At 34.6% G+C, this 15,733-nt stretch overlaps 4 protein-coding genes across 14 annotated transcripts; 3 read left to right on the forward strand and 1 right to left on the reverse strand.

The window, feature by feature from the left end:
- Positions 1 to 414: 414 nt before the first annotated feature.
- Positions 415 to 7,902, forward strand: LOC117608472 (uncharacterized). Of its 8 annotated transcripts, none has more exons than XM_076691342.1 (17): positions 415 to 853; positions 1,039 to 1,186; positions 2,116 to 2,259; positions 2,433 to 2,459; positions 2,655 to 2,851; positions 2,927 to 3,068; positions 3,135 to 3,231; positions 3,292 to 3,486; positions 3,676 to 3,828; positions 3,898 to 4,162; positions 4,242 to 4,520; positions 4,598 to 4,805; positions 4,880 to 5,055; positions 5,142 to 5,434; positions 5,639 to 5,914; positions 6,423 to 6,605; positions 6,672 to 7,902. In XM_076691342.1, the coding sequence occupies exons 3-17, from the start codon at positions 2,129 to 2,131 to the stop codon at positions 6,828 to 6,830; spliced, it is 2,781 nt and encodes a 926-aa protein (XP_076547457.1). In that variant the 5' UTR covers positions 415 to 853; positions 1,039 to 1,186; positions 2,116 to 2,128; the 3' UTR covers positions 6,831 to 7,902. The 8 variants fall into 8 exon arrangements, with proteins under 8 accessions (XP_076547457.1, XP_076547465.1, XP_076547454.1 ...); XM_076691350.1 differs by lacking the exon at positions 6,672 to 7,902 and having other exon boundaries at positions 421 to 853; positions 4,871 to 5,055; positions 5,639 to 5,704; positions 5,818 to 5,914; positions 6,423 to 6,564; XM_076691339.1 differs by having other exon boundaries at positions 425 to 853; positions 1,008 to 1,186; positions 4,871 to 5,055.
- Positions 7,903 to 8,037: 135 nt separating this feature from the next.
- Positions 8,038 to 9,392, reverse strand: CSN6 (COP9 signalosome subunit 6). The gene is made up of 5 exons (XM_034333710.2): positions 9,158 to 9,392; positions 8,778 to 9,061; positions 8,547 to 8,712; positions 8,274 to 8,467; positions 8,038 to 8,207 (listed from the first exon to the last, which is right to left on the reverse strand). The coding sequence occupies exons 1-5, from the start codon at positions 9,390 to 9,392 to the stop codon at positions 8,067 to 8,069; spliced, it is 1,020 nt and encodes a 339-aa protein (XP_034189601.1). The 3' UTR covers positions 8,038 to 8,066.
- A 503-nt stretch (positions 9,393 to 9,895) lies between these two features.
- Positions 9,896 to 14,868, forward strand: LOC117608481 (uncharacterized). Of its 4 annotated transcripts, XM_034333687.2 has the most exons (6): positions 9,896 to 10,048; positions 10,119 to 10,240; positions 11,835 to 13,479; positions 13,548 to 13,721; positions 13,803 to 13,937; positions 14,021 to 14,868. In XM_034333687.2, exons 3-6 carry the CDS (start codon positions 11,848 to 11,850, stop codon positions 14,177 to 14,179), a joined length of 2,100 nt encoding a protein of 699 aa, XP_034189578.2. In that variant the 5' UTR covers positions 9,896 to 10,048; positions 10,119 to 10,240; positions 11,835 to 11,847; the 3' UTR covers positions 14,180 to 14,868. The 4 variants fall into 4 exon arrangements, with proteins under 4 accessions (XP_034189578.2, XP_034189579.2, XP_034189581.2 ...); XM_034333688.2 differs by lacking the exon at positions 10,119 to 10,240 and having other exon boundaries at positions 9,917 to 10,073; XM_034333690.2 differs by lacking the exons at positions 9,896 to 10,048; positions 10,119 to 10,240 and adding an exon at positions 11,462 to 11,593.
- On the forward strand, positions 10,605 to 11,594 carry LOC117608683 (phosphatidate cytidylyltransferase, mitochondrial). The gene has a single exon (XM_034334153.2). The coding sequence runs from the start codon at positions 10,605 to 10,607 to the stop codon at positions 11,592 to 11,594; it is 990 nt and encodes a 329-aa protein (XP_034190044.1).
- Positions 14,869 to 15,733: the final 865 nt, after the last annotated feature.

A 15,733-nucleotide genomic window follows, 5' to 3' on the forward strand; every position in this document is an offset into this window, starting at 1 on the left:
TTGTTTATTAAAATTACAAAAATATATTTCATTTTTATAATAGTAATTTTATAGTAGAATGCAATTCAAATAGAAGTGAGTTCAATAATAAGCATTGCATTTGTTTCGGTATTCTTGACCACGCATTGAAGTCTCCAGGAGACTAACCGCCATTACTGCAGCCAGTGGCCCAACTTTTCGGTGGTCGTTAGAGTAGAATACTTCTTTATCAATTCACGGTTACTAACGATCGATTTGAGTACAGTTTTAGAAGCGAATCATTGCTCGTACTATATTGAAACAATCATAAACGAGAGAGGGTGTTATATATTCGTTATAAGAGTGTCGATAGATGCATAGCCTTGTCATAATTAAAAAAGTATTATAAACAAGTTTACTGTCAAATATTCTGTAGAGAGTTTGGCAGGGCGCCGGCGCTGCTCTATAAATAGCGCTTACAACGCCAATCGCCGGTTGTGGCTCGTGAACAAAGTAAAAGAAAAGCCAGCCATCGGGTGCGCACGACGATAGTATCGTAATAGCTAACGGTGGTACTTTTCGGCGTTTTATGCCACCTAGCCGCGGATATATATTCGTTCTTCCTAAATATCATTTGTCTGATTAATTAAACGCGTTTCACGCGACAAGATAGCTGTGGTTAAACCCGAACGTAAAAGGGAGTCGTCGATGCTACCATTGAAACACAACGAATTCGATTCTATGCAGGGTGTTTTCTACGTTTTAAAGACGCTAAAATTACACGAGTGATCACTGTACCATAGTACCATGTGCGATGTGTCTGTTGATTCAATGGTACACTAAAATGTGACTTCGTGATTCGGTCAGCTGATCGGCAACGTATCGAGCGAATTAGGTGATTATGTAAATTCTTATTTGAAACAACAGTGCTAGCGTATTGCGAAACGCTAGGTATTGTCCATTTACGATCTATGATAACTGGTTGACTCGCCGGATAGTTTTCTACCCGGCTACAAGAGTAACTAATTATATACTCTCCTCGCGTTTAGAGGGTACTAACCTCGCAACCCCTTCCGCTAGGCAAACGAGCAGTTTCGAGGTATCAAATGGAGACTCCAAGGGATACGTTCACCCCTTCATCGAACAAAACTAACTTTAACAAGAAACGTGGGTCGTGCGCTTAATACTTTAATGTTTACAGCCTGAAATGAACCGGGATAAGTTTCAGGTAAATTAATGACCGGCACGCTAATATCACAATATGGTTTTTTATACACTGTTCAATGTCTATATATCTGTCATTGATATTTTAAGGTTTAATGTAATTAAATGTACGCTTTACTACGTTACTGTGAGTACTCGAAAGAGTTATAGAAATAACATTTGTACAGTTGTTTACCTCACGTATTGTCTCAAGTACTTATGCATTGATTTAATCTTTAGTTGTATTCCCAAAGAATACATCGTATATTTTTAAACGATGGTTCAAGGATATCGAGTTACACAGCCCGTGATAACCCGATTTTATTTTATAACCATGGAATATTTATTTTTACGAGACAATTCGCGCGTAAACCTATGCACATTGCACATATCGATAATTCGGTAGGCCAGCCGCGCCTGTTTTAAACTCATACTACTTGCAATTGTTCGGTTCGGACGTATCTTTAAAAATTTAAGCACCAGCAACATTTTTAACAAAACGTGTTTGGTTAAAAATTAAATTTCTGCTTCCTTCTTTTTCACCTAAGAAACATGAAAGTAGATAAACGATTCGATGATAAAATTGTAATATCGCGGGCACAAGCGATACACGATTTGTATAACAAGTGTCCGGATCTTGGCTAACGTACGCTCGATCCCAGCGTAACGTGCACATGTAGATCGTTTCACTGAAACTGATCGTGGGCCAGCTGCCAGAAAAGATTTCCTTTTCGAAATTCGGTTCGCCAACTGACAACCTATTTTCCGACACATTACACACCACACGTTACGCGTGGTTCGAGCATGAATACAATTGAACTGTATGATAAAGTAGTATAATCGTATCGCGGGAGATGATTGTGTCTGTAAGACTAATAGTTTGGTTATTTATTTGCTTTCTCCTGGGCATGCGCGCTCGCGTTTGGACCGTAACGCGCGAACTTCGAATCTTAGATCGACGACTAGAATGGCTCTGGTAATGTTACCCTGCGATCTACCGTGGTGGCCGGCCGTGGTAAAGCAACTGGATCGAGCAGCAGCTGCAAGAAATTCCGATGACCTTTTGGAAGCGATGCAAAGATTGCACGACATGTGCAAGTAAGTTTTTTCCGATCTGATACACGTTTACGAACTGGTAATGAATTATACTTGAATTCTCGACTAACTAGCATCGCGTGTGTGATACGTGTATCGATTTCGTTAGAATGCCTTTCTCTATCGCGTAGATATTAACGAACTCGATTTTTTTTTTGCTACATGCTGTTATAAAGATACGAGGAACAGTGCATTCTGAAAAGGTATCTGATCGATAAGTATTTCTAACTATCCGTAAAAGATGTACCCCAAAATTGCTGTTAAGCCGCAACGCCTCTGTATAAAAGCCCGCCCATCATTTTATATATGTTCTCTATGTCGATGTTACGTGTTCCACATATCTCTGATTCACATATCTCTAATAATCGTGTCTCAAAGCGTTCTTCTTTCTTTTACAGCATAAGCCTCGATCCCGAAGAGGATACGCAAGATCCTGAATTGTTTTCCGGATTAGCATTATTTCTCGATAACGACCTCGATTCTACGGAACGAGAACAGGTGTTCGCGAAGACAATACCGCGGATAGTGGAAAGAGCGAAAGGTTTAAGGTCTTGTAAACCACCGCAGGGCTTGCACTTCAGCCTTCAACAGCAAGGTTATTTTTCTGCAACTTTGTTGAAACGATCGATAAGAAACGCCAGGAAATGCAACAGAACTATTTATATTGCAGGTGACTGCGTGGAATATAGCTACGCCTTTGTTTCATCTCTAATAGCAAATGCATTCTTCTCTACGTATCCAAAGAGAACTGCAAAGACGCATCCGACCTTGAGAGATTTTAATTTCACAAATTTCTTTAAATATCTTCATAAGTAAGTATCAGAATGAAAGTTGCTAATTGTCAGACAAGTCTACAGAAATTTATATTATTTTATTAGTAACGGACAGAAAGCAAAACTGAGAAGCATATTTCATTACTACGACTACCTCGAAGCCGAAAACGCGCTTGATGGAAAGCTAGTCATTTCTAGACAGGTAGTACTCTAAGAAATTTTTCTCAGCCTCTTAAAATTAACAATGAAATTTAATTAACAGGTAATGACATCGAAGCAATGGTTAACTATCGAGGATTGGTTGGAGAGCAACGTTCCTCTATGCCCGTTGATGATACGACACGAGGGTCGTTTGGAGAGGGTGGAACCAGAGACTAAAGTATTACGTGTTTGCTTCGCGAGCGCGAAGTTTGGCGGCGGCGTACTTGACGGTGATGTTACGCAAGAAACTGTACATGTAAATAATTAAAGCGCGTGAGAAAGATCATTTCGATTTGGGTTAATTAACTTTAGGCTCTTAGGAAAAAAAGAAAGAAAAAAAACAATATGAACAAAGAAGGAAGAAAATGAATAAAATCAAATATTAGAGGGTGTATTTTGCAATAAAAAGTAATGAAAAATTATAGTTATCAATTTTGATCTTTAGATAGTGACGCATCCCGAAATGCTCGCGGCAATATTATCAGTCGAGGCTTTAGAAGACAACGAAGTATTAATAGTTGAGGGCGTTAGACACATATCTAGAATAAATGATCCTCGTAACAGAGCCATATTTGAAGCTTTGCCGAAACCAAATGTCGTAAGTATAGTGCACTCTTCTATTTCAATTGACATCTTTGAACTGATCATTTTCTTCGAAACTTTATAGGTAACAGTATGCTGTATCGATCCTGAAGATTACTCGCGATTACCTTCGTCGCAGTTTGAAGAAGATAATATACTCCGTGAAATGAATAAATCTTTGCTCGGATTCCGGCAAAGACACGTACCAAGCAGTCCAACCGATCCTGTCAAATCCGAATTGGATCCAGATGGATTAGTAGGTTCCCGAAGATTATCGCCAATCGGTGAAAGTTTTAGCAGCACCCCTCCGGAAACAGAAGGCGACGATAGAGTATTGTCAACGAATAATGGTACTAAAGAACGTACATCAGTGGAAACGTAATCAAACACAATTAATAATTGTAAAGCAGTTATTCGTTGTTTTTTCAGCGAAATCCGCGTTACGCGAATCCAGTAAACACGATATTCTAACGGAAGTTCGTAGTAGACCAAATGGTAAATCTATAAGACCGCCGAGCCCGCATAGGATGTGCAGCGATACCAGTACCAGTACAAACAAAAGGAATCGATTTATCGTACTTGGATCTAGCGGAGAAATTCTACCGGTTACACGAAAATCCCTTGGTCAAATGTCAGTTTACAGCAGCTGTAATAGTCAAAGCACGGATAGCTTTCATAGCGCAAAAGATACTATAGACGAAGATCCTGGTATTTAGTATTTTTCACTTTTCTTTCATTCAACAAAACGTTATGTCTATAATGCCTTCGTGTATTAAACTTTATAGAAGAAGAAGAACAAAAATTAAGTAAACGTTACAGTACTCAGTTGGACACACCAGAAAGAAGAGGAACTTTTGCTCAACGTCTAAGGGACGCGTTAAAACGAGAAAGTACAGCCACGGGAGCAACCTCGTCTAACACCTCGTCTGGAGAAAGTAGTTATGCAGTTGGAATAAGCGTGTCCGGAAGTCATGTTTGTGATCAAGACATTAAGTAAGAAGATTTATATAAATGTTATATTAATGTATAATTTAGATTTACAAGTCTATCTTCGTTAGGGTAAAAAGAGGAGGTTCGAGAGGTTTCGTACTCCGTGATGAAACAGTGGACGAAGATTTTCTGAAAGAATCGTTGGAAGCCGAGCAAAAATGGCTAGGTAGATTTCGGCAGAATCAACCAATGCTCCAAAGAAGAGACACAAGCGCTAGTAGTAAATACAGTTTCAGCACTGAATATAATTCTGGCAAGTATTACGAAACGCTTTATAGATAACACCTTTCGTCAGTTTCTAAAAATAAACGAATCTACTACTTGTCTTCGCGTATTTAGATTTTTGTTCCGAGCTCGAAGAAGTTTACGAACAGCTAGCAAAATGGTTAGAAGATCCGATAGCAGCGGATGAATCCCGAGAGTTAGATGCAAGGGACAAAGCGGTAGTTCGATTCGCTGGTTCGTTGTTAAAGAGAGCTCTCAGCGAATCGTTCGCTGGTGTTCCGGTACAAGAGGGTGAACCACAACCCTTTATCGACTCTGCAGATGTAAATCAAAGCCATAAATTAGCTTTGGCCGTGAGAAGTTTGAGTTTAGAGCTAGCCCGTCAAAAAAATAGGAGACAACAATCAGTAAGGAACAAATCGTTTTCTTTTCCTTTAATCGAATTTATTTGATTTTTGAATGAAACAATAACAGTACTTAAAAAAAGAAAAGAAAAATATTATTTAAAAATATTGAATCGACGAAGAATGAGAGACAAACTGAAAACTAATAACTATCCTAAATAATATTTTCTATACAGCCGAATTTCATCAGATTATTACGATACGCAGGTCTCTGAGTCTGAAGATGTAGAGTATTATGAAGATGCTTTAAGTAATCATACAATATCAAAAGAGGTAAAGGATATTCAACGTAGAAAACTTAGGACGGTAACGTTTACATCCGAAGTTTTTCAAACATTGGTCGATGACGAAACTACCGTGTATCTATCTAATCCTGTTTCTTTAAGCACACCTGGAACTGTAAAAGGAACAACAGAATCTTTTGTTGCCAACGTGAATAATGAAAAACTTGCGCAACAATTCGAATCGCATGTAATATTTAACGTGAGCAAACTTATGTTACACATGTGTCAATTATACTTTGTCAATACAATGCATGAACTGATACTATAAATTAATTATATTTTTAATACGATAACGACAAATTCTTTTATGCTTAACTATTCCAGCTTAACGATCGGTATGTTGAATTACTGAAACCTTCCACGTTTTAATGATTCGTTGCATGATAAATTATAAACAAGTGCTTTCTACTTGCCATCAAAAGTTTATAGCTGCACCTCTAATAACTAATGATTTGTCTCTCATTCTATTTGGTAATGTCTTCAATATGTCTTACTCGTACATTCTACAATCAACTTTTAACTTTTATTAATATAATTCGACTTTATATTAATACAACGTTTTGTATCTTCCATTAATAACATTGTCAAAGATTTTTCGATTTCACACGGTTACTAAAACACCTTTTCATTTATGAATAATTTGTACTATTTAAGATAAACTTTATTGCTAGTTACGTTACTTCAAATTTATTAATCCCTCTTTTTAGATACCAAGGGACAATAGCCCTCAGTCAGGTGGATTATTATCTATTGCTAGTGGTAACTGGGGATGTGGTTCTCGTTTAAAAGGTGATCCACAGTTGAAATTAGTTATTCAATGGCTTGCCGCTTCGTTGGCAGGAGTACCGAAATTAATATATTATACCACAGGAAATCCCAGTTTATCGAAGGTAGTTGTTTTTGTCCATGAAAACTTTGTATGTACGATTTTATGATTAACATTAATAACATTTTAGTTAGATACTGTGAGTAGAGTACTTATGGATAGGCATTGGTCGGTTGGTGATTTAGCCGCCGCCACGTTAAGATTTTCCTTGTACGCAATCGAAGAACAAGCGGGAGGAAAAAATACTCTGTTCGAAGAAATAATTGGTATGGAAAAATCAAGTCCTTAGCCCGACTCAATGCTGTCTGTTCTAGTAGATCTTCTTGCTACCATGATCGAAGACAGCCTATTGAGTAATTGAATGGAATATCCAAAAGATACAAGAATTGATTATATATATTATAGTTTGTGAAAGTGAAACGTGCTCCAAGATATTCCCCAGTGAAAAAATTCACAACGGGTAAAGCTTTTAATTTTTTTAAATTTATCTAAATCAATATAGAAACATCGATCTCCGTGGTTTAAATGTTTCATATCAATACAATATCAAACAAAGCCGCACAACTCAGTGTACAAAAGAATCCACTAAACTATAAGTTAAAGTTTTAATACGTTTTAGAGAATATTATATTATATAAGTAAAATCAAACAAAATCGTTATTACAGTTTAAACAAAGTACTTGAAGTAACTGTATTACGATCTCTTGGTCATATTGTAAATTGAAATTTTCACTATAATGGAATTTATACAAGTTTAATAGATCTAGCCACGCAAGAAGTCAATTCTAATTTATGTTTATATAAAATATATAAATTGATATAGTTACCTGCAATAATTAACGAGGCACAATATATATTATACTATATTTTGTACAGTATAATATTTATAAGTCGTTACATATGTCGAATCGAATTATATGTAATAATGGAATAGATTTTTAGAAACAGATTTTTAGTCGTATTTTATAGGCCGCTTTTTTATATCAAATATAATTTATACAAAACAAATCACATAAATGATAAAAATGAATTACATAAAAAGAAAGTAATGTGGCCTCTAAAAGTATACAAATTTGAAACAAAAATATATTGACTACGAAATGTCTTCCACTGAAATGAAAAAAGAAAAAATAGAAAAAAAAGAAAAACGTGCAACTACTTCTGTATCTATCGTGAATTCTCGATGTACGTTTTGTTTGAAATAATATATAAGTGTAGAACGCGTTATAAAATTTTTTGTATGTATGTTGTATATTGGACAAAATATAAATGTAAAGCACATATTAATAAATTTATATAACGGTAATAGTTTAGAATCTAATACTGTTATATTCTGAAATCAGTCATATTCCATATGTGTTTTACTTGCAACTTTATTTTGTAAGAGGTACAATATTTATTTCAACTTCAGAAGTATTGACCAGTTAATCTGCTTTTTCGAATTTTTCAAAATTAAAAGGATATTCGATATAATTTATGGAGTAAAAAAAGGCAAATATTAAAAAAATGAGTTTCATTTCACTTATCACAAGAAAAGACTTCGTAAACGACGACCTACACCTTGTCTATCATACAAAATATTGAATTTGTTAACAAACTGATTAATATTGTTGCAGCCTTTCGTTATAATCCCAAGATAAGTCATCAAACCAAAGTCGTTACATTGCTGCAAAATGTCAATAGTAAGGTATTAATAAATTGTTATACCAGTTAAAGTATAGTGTATACTTACATTATAAAAGTCAGCTTTGAATTTCGGATTATTTAAAACTGGTAATCTATGTCCCAAAGAACAAGCTGCTCTTAAAACTTCATGGTTCCCTTTTAGTTCACCACTCTGTACTGCCCTCACATATTTTAGAACTAAATTCACTCTTGAATATAACATTTTTATAGCACTGTGTTGCGCAGTGAGATGTTCTGCAACTGGAATTTTTTTATTAAAATATTATTTACTTTTATTTTTTGAAACAATTTAAAATACCCTGAATGTTCACAAAATTACCTAATGAACTTTCTTCTTGATCATTACTACACATTCTTGCCACATGATCAAGTCCAATTCTTTCTGCTTCTTCTGTTGCCAATGTATAAGTCAATGGCACAAACAACATTGTAGCTTCTCCATTAACCAAATCAATCACAGATTCGTACATAGACACAGAAAGTTGCTGCAAGATACAGTAACATTGCATTACAGAGTACAAATATAAAAATAATAAATGTTAAAACATACATCTGTATTTTTTGGTCTTGGATCAAGTTTCAGTAACACAGGGCTCTCATTGATTTCACAAAGTTGTTTGTGTACTCTGATATCTTTTTCATTAGGCATGTCTCCTGTGGTATACCATCCTAAGAAGTCCATGTCAGTGAACACTTGCTTAAATTGTTCTTCTTTAGTATTATAATAATCTCTATCAATTACGACATCATCTCCAATACATGTGAACAATAATTCAAAGGAATTCATAATTTCTATATTACGTCCCTTCTGTTTTCCAATCAATGCTCCGTACACTGAAAAAAGAAGAAATTCTCTGTGTGAAAAACTATACAAAAATTATAATTAATACCCCTGACTGTAAAATAGAAAACAAAAAATAATATCCATACCTAACTGATCTGTGCCTTCTTGAGCCCGAAGTCTCGTCCAATGTTCGCTAACGTTCATTATAACGAGAGGGTGAAGACTAATAGAAACAGAGCCAACAGTACCAGAAGATGCCATTACTTTGATAGCACTTGGAGGATTAGTTGACGGAGTAGTATTTTTTCCAGAAGTATCATCGTCAACTTCCATCGGTGTATCCACTGGAGCCGCTGCTGCATTGTTTTCATCGACCTCCATACTGTTTGATTTCTACAGTATTCGTATTATATGAAACATTTACCTAATTATTAATCAGCATTTTATGATTTTATGTGCACAGTAAACACTGCGAATAATATCAATGTGAATTTTTATATATACAATACCTAAAACTTAAATAAAACAAAAGTTTTTGTTACAGTACTCTAACAAATTTCTTCGGATAACACAGCTATTCAGTGGAAAGGATTACTTTGATGTCATGATGTATATTTTATTGCAATTACGTTTAATTACGTGTTCAATGCTGTCAAATTCATATACGCTTACACCAATTAGACACCATACAGCAGACTTTACAATACTGCTTGAATAAATCTAAAAATGCAGTTAACTTGGAAGTTAGCAGTCACATTGTTCCAGTGGATACACTAAAAAATATACTAGGGTTTAACCATAAAATACTAGAATCAGAATAACCATCTGGGGGTATCTGGGACCCCCTAAATTATAACCCCTTGGAAACAAAGGCATGTCCAGTCTTTTGCCTCTGTGGCCACTGCATTACTTCAAGCAATCATATGTTTCTGAGGTCAATACACAGCAAAGTAAGATGTTGGATTACACAGTTTGACGTTTGTTTATTCCTGTTTTGTAAACTAAATATATGGCTACTATCCAATAATAAATCCGTGGTATAGGATATTATATGGTTTTTACGTAAGTATATATAATGATTACACAATTTATAAAACAAAATTTTAGGTTAGACGGAATGGATCGTGGTTGAAAAAGGAGGCAGTTAATTATAAATATCCAAAAACTTACAACGTTCTTTGTGGAAACTATTGGATGATTAAGGCTAGAGAATATTTATTTTTCATCAGGTGCCACTTTTTTATATTGTTCTTCAATGCTGTATTTTTTCCATCTTTTTGCTATTTCTATAACATTTAATAGTATAAAAGAATAAGATTAACTGTACTGTAACTAAATTTATGTAAGAAAAAAAAAGAGAATCACTTAATGATCATATTAAATTTTTTGCAAGATAATACAGTTATGCAGAATTAAAGGTATTGAGTGTTTTCACGCATAATTTGGCTGCACTATTAACCATTTAAAATGATGGAAAAGTTCATAGGAATTCAGCAGCTTAAAGGGATACTTAAAAATTTCCCAGGAAATATGAAATTCTGCTTTGCATATGGATCTGGTGCGTTTAAGCAAATAAACAATCAATCTTATAACATGATAGATCTCATTTTTGTTGTTCGTAATATAAAACAATGGCACTCTGAAAACTTACAACTGAACCCCAAGCATTATGCTCAACCATTGAGATTTCTTGGACCTAGAGCAATTGCAAATGTACAAGAGAATTGGGGTGCTAAGATATATTATAATACATTGGTTAAAATAACAGAAGAATGTACTATCAAGTATGGAGTAGTTTCTGAAATTTCACTAATAGAAGATTTGTTAGATTGGAATGATTTGTATTTAGCAGGAAGATTGCATAAACCGGTTAAAGTATTGGTAGAACCGGATGAACATACCCAAATACCTACAGCTCTAGTACAAAACTTACATTCAGCTGTTCATGCAGCACTGTTATTACTTCCACAATACTTTACAGAAATTGAGTTTTATAAAACTATAGCTGGTTTATCTTACAATGGTGATTTTCGAATGATCTTTGGTGAAAATAAGGAAAAAGTTAATAACATTGTCCTACCCCAGCTAACATATTTTAAAGAATTGTACAGTCCAGTTTTGCAACATTTTGAAAATTATGTGGATGTTCCAAAATCGGATAACTCGATGCTCACTTGTCATCAGGATACAAGCCCGGCAACAAAAATACATCATTTAAATCAGTTGCCTCGAATACCGCAAGTTAAACTTGTAAGAGCATGGTCACAGGGTCCAGGGTCAAAGGACACAGAAGATTGTTTACGCGCAATTGCTCATGATCCTGAATGCGGTGAAATATTAGAAGGCTGCTTGAAACAAATTGTATGGAGATCCAGTACTACTCAAAGTTTGAAAGGGATTATTACTGCTGGATTTATAAAATCCGTTAAGTATAGTGCAGCAAAAGTAATCAAGATGTTACAAGCAGATCCACAAAAAAATTCTGTAACAAAGTTAGAATCAGATCAGATTAAAGTTAAAAGAATGGTAGAAACTGTGAAGAATCAGACACAATCAAAGGAAACAGAGAAGCGCATAGAGTAGTAATTACATGTGTTTTACTCATACTTTAATTCTGTCATATGTAACATGATTCATAGATATGTGTTTTAAATAAAGTTCTCGTCTAGTTAACTTGTAGCTGTTTTTTCTAGGTACTGTTTAATACCTTAAAGTTTTAAACTACTTTTATAAAATACTCTTTCATTCTGTTAATATATTTTACAAAGTATTAACGCAATTACTTTAGATACGTGTCAACAATTAAATTTCTGCTGCTTTCAGCAAATAACTAATTATGACAACAATGGACTCTGATTCCGAGAGTCAGGATAGCGACGATGGACGACGATTTCGTTTTGAGGCCACTCGTAAAGATAATTTACAACCCGAAACGAAACTAGGAAAATTATCGAAAGTAAAGTCGGAGCACAAATCTTGTTACAACGACATAGAATGTAAAAGTAGAAAAGATAAATCTAAACGCGACTGCAACAGAGATGAACATAGAAGTTCGAGGGAACGAGATACCGATAATAGAGATATTAAATATTCTAAGCATGCACACGAATCAAGGAGCTCAAGACACGATGATAGTAAAGATTATAAGAATACGAGGGATGCCAGTTTAAGTTCAAGAAGTTCTGTGTTACTGACAAAACATAAAACAAGAGATGCAAAACGGCATAGAAATCGAGATCGGGATGAACACCATAAAAATAGGTCTCACGAACGATCTCGTAGTAGAAATGATAACGACAAACACAAAAATAAATCTCACGAAAAGTACAAGCATCACTCTTACGACAGAAACCGTGATAGAGGATACCAGTCGTCCAAAGCAAGGTCGGAAGATCGTGAGAAACTTCGGGGAGAATCCGAACGATACAGTGTATGTAAAAATTCATCGACAAAAGATGACGAAGGGCAATGTTTACACGAACATTCTTCACCCAAAAGTACAGAACCAGATCGTAACGATAATGAATTGCTAACAAAAGGAGACTCGTCGACAGACAACCAAGAATGTAAAGAATTAAATCTGTCTGAATTTGATATTCTATCAGAGACAGATGAAAATATGTCTGATAGTTCAGATGTAAAAAGTAAGAGTTCAGTTTTACAGCAGCATAAGGTAAAGACAAAAAAAAGAAATTTAAATGACGAACATGAATGTATATTAAAAAAGCAAGCAACAGAAATTGAACATTCAGAAGGATTGGCAAAGGTAAATGCAAGGATGAACGATTCGTTACATGGTTCCAGTAATAATAATTCTGGTACCATTTCAGATTCCGCATTAGGTACCATATCACCTATATCAATGGAAATCAGTCAAGATTGTAGAAATAACGCTTATCAAAAATGTGAGAACGAATCAAGAAACGATAGAGTTGATTTAAATCGTAAGGAAGATAATAAAAATTCACTTGAAAATGTTAATAACTGTGATTCCCTAAATGCAACGGAAGTTACTTTACCCTCGTCACATCCATCAGACGGGAACAATTCAAAACCTAGTTTACCACTGCAATTAATAACTGATTCTTCCAATGATCTAAAGCTAGTAAAAAGTAAAGGTTTTATAGGACCTTGTTTACCAGAAAATACTGTAACTAAAACTTCTGAAAACGATTCGTCGAGTGATGTTAATCAAAACAATGGAACAGATCTTGTTTTTGGTCCAGTATTACCACCGCATTTATTAAAACCGAAATGTGATAATGAAATGAACGTGGAAATCATAGCTCCTACTCTTCCAACAATCGTGATACAATCATCGGATAATGACGAAATAGAACAAGCAGAATCTGAAAGCGAGGATGCGATAGGTCCATTGCCGATTGATCATCCAGCATTAAAAACCAATTACGTGTACAGACAATTAGAACAAAGGGCGCTAGAAATTCAAAAGGAACAAAAAGATGAGGTAACAATGAATTACATTTCTATAATTTAAATATTTAAAGTTTGTGCCCAAAAACAATAATATTTTAGGGCGACAGTACACAGAATCAACGAGAAGAATGGATGACAGAGTTACCTGCGGTTCAAGTTAGTAATCTGGGACTAACTTCACGAAAATTTCGAATGAAGTCAGGTCCAGATATGTCTGATAGATCATGTTGGACTGATACCCCAGCAAAGAAAGCTGTGAAACAAAAGCAACAAGTAAGTGCTTTATAATTTTTATTCGTCTTTTTAGAAGGTTTAATCCAAAGTACTTTTACGATGATGATATTATCTTTTCAGGAGAGTGAAACAATGTACAATACATCGACTATAGCCTTAGTTAAAGAAAGTTACGAAGTTGATCCTGGAGAAAGTAAAAGACAGGAAAAGTCATTATTGGAAATACATCAGAGTAAAGTACGAAAGAAGAAAAAGGTATTTGTATACTGTTAAGATTTCTTATATTTTGTATTTCTTATATTAATGATGATGATTTAATAAACAAATATGAATTACAGAAAGAAGAGAAAAGAGCCAAACTATCTGGAGAGACAATTAGAAGACCATTTGATAGAGATGTTGATTTACAGATCAATAGGTTTGATCAGGCTCAAAAAAACGCCGTTATAAAGAAAGCACAATGCCTGGATGATAGATTTTCTCGAGGGAAATTTTAGAAAGGTCAAAACAAATTAATTATCTGTATGTTCAGTAGAATTTTACAAAGGTGATGAGTTTGATAGTGTACATTTTGACTCATTATAAAGTGATGAGTGCCTTCAATTGCGAACAATTGTAATTAAATTTTTATTTAGAACGGGATTGCAAGTCTACATAAATCGAATTCTCTTCCTGTTTAAATTAATTGATTCTACTCGTATGATGATTAGTTATTAAGTAGCATTAACATGAATATAAAATATCGTTTTATCGGAAACACGTACTTGAAGTATATAATGCATTATGGTGTAAATTTAATAAATCACTCTCTAAATGTTAATACACATACATTACATACTGATTTATTTCAAATGATTTTAATGTGAATCATGTCGACTTCAACCTACGTACGTATGTACATTACAATCGCAAAACCGTATATTTCGTAACTGATCACTCTTTATGTCTGTGATGTATATAAATATATATACACGAAATACTTGATCGCAAAATATTATAATTCAGTGAAGATATAAGACTAAAGTAGATACATAAAAAGCATAAATTTTAGCAAATTCAGAAATGGAAAATGCTTTTTTCTTTTTGATTTTAATCAAAGTCGATTGTATCTGTAATTACTTAAGAACAATGTGAGGTAGTAAATGTTTTGTATGTAAACACTTGTAATTTTACCACATGTACTTTAAATATACTTTTTATGAAAACTATTATGTGTATTCAATGTGCTTAAATTAAACATTGATCCCATTATGAACTATCCTTCCTTTTAACAACGCGGAAACATCTCGGTGGGGGGTCTTATGCAAGATTTTCCATGTTAAAAATAAAAAATCCTTTACATCTCTGCATTCTTTTCATCCCTACATTCTTTTTATCCCTACATTCTTTTCATCCATACATTCTTTCCATCCATACATTCCCTTCATGCCTACTTTATTTTCATCCATACATTCTTTTTATCCCTACATTCTTTTCATCTATACATTCCTTTCATCCCTACATTCCTTACATCGCTTCATCCCTTATATCCCTACATTCCTTACATCTCTTCATCCCTTACATCTCTGCATCCCTTACATCCCTACATTCCTCACATTCCTGCCTTCTTTATATCACAACATCCCTTACAAGCCTGTATCCTTTACATCCTTGTATCACTTATATTCCTGCATTCCATACATCCCAGTACCTCCCTGAAATTAAATTTGAAATTTTTGCGGCTACAGGGCCGGCAATTTTATACAAATTTAGTTCCTTTTTTCGCCACCAGAGGACGCTGATTCGACATCGAAATTTTAGTTCACATTTTTGCCGCCAGAGGGCCAGAAATGGTGCAAGGTTTAGTTCCTTTTTCCCAAACCAGATGGCGCTGATTCGACATCGAAATTTTAGTTCACATTTTTGCCGCCAGAGGGCCAGAAATGGTGCAAGGTTTAGTTCCTTTTTCCGAAACCAGATGGCGCTGATTCAACATCGAAATTTTAGTTCACATTTTTACCGCCAGAGGGCCAAAAATGTTGCGAGGTTTGGTTCCTTTTTCCGAAACCAGA

Source organism: Osmia lignaria, chromosome 2 (genome assembly GCF_051020975.1).
Source record: "Osmia lignaria lignaria isolate PbOS001 chromosome 2, iyOsmLign1, whole genome shotgun sequence".
NCBI classification, from domain to species: Eukaryota; Metazoa; Arthropoda; class Insecta; order Hymenoptera; family Megachilidae; genus Osmia; species Osmia lignaria.

Coding starts and splice junctions, on each gene's coding strand:
- LOC117608472 (XM_076691339.1), top strand. CDS start 2,129: ATGGCTCTGGTAATGTTACCCTGCGATCTACCGTGGTGGCCGGCCGTG. Junction 4,163..4,241: donor AGTATTGTCAACGAATAATG/GTACTAAAGAAC, acceptor TTGTTTTTTCAG/CGAAATCCGCGTTACGCGAA. Junction 4,521..4,597: donor TACTATAGACGAAGATCCTG/GTATTTAGTATT, acceptor TAAACTTTATAG/AAGAAGAAGAACAAAAATTA.
- CSN6 (XM_034333710.2), bottom strand. CDS start 9,392: ATGGAGGTCGATGAAAACAATGCAGCAGCGGCTCCAGTGGATACACCG. Junction 8,713..8,777: donor CAAGACCAAAAAATACAGAT/GTATGTTTTAAC, acceptor TGTATCTTGCAG/CAACTTTCTGTGTCTATGTA. Junction 8,468..8,546: donor TCAAGAAGAAAGTTCATTAG/GTAATTTTGTGA, acceptor AAAAAATTCCAG/TTGCAGAACATCTCACTGCG.
- LOC117608683 (XM_034334153.2), top strand. CDS start 10,605: ATGATAGATCTCATTTTTGTTGTTCGTAATATAAAACAATGGCACTCT.
- LOC117608481 (XM_034333687.2), top strand. CDS start 11,848: ATGACAACAATGGACTCTGATTCCGAGAGTCAGGATAGCGACGATGGA. Junction 13,722..13,802: donor CTGTGAAACAAAAGCAACAA/GTAAGTGCTTTA, acceptor TTATCTTTTCAG/GAGAGTGAAACAATGTACAA. Junction 13,938..14,020: donor AAGTACGAAAGAAGAAAAAG/GTATTTGTATAC, acceptor TATGAATTACAG/AAAGAAGAGAAAAGAGCCAA.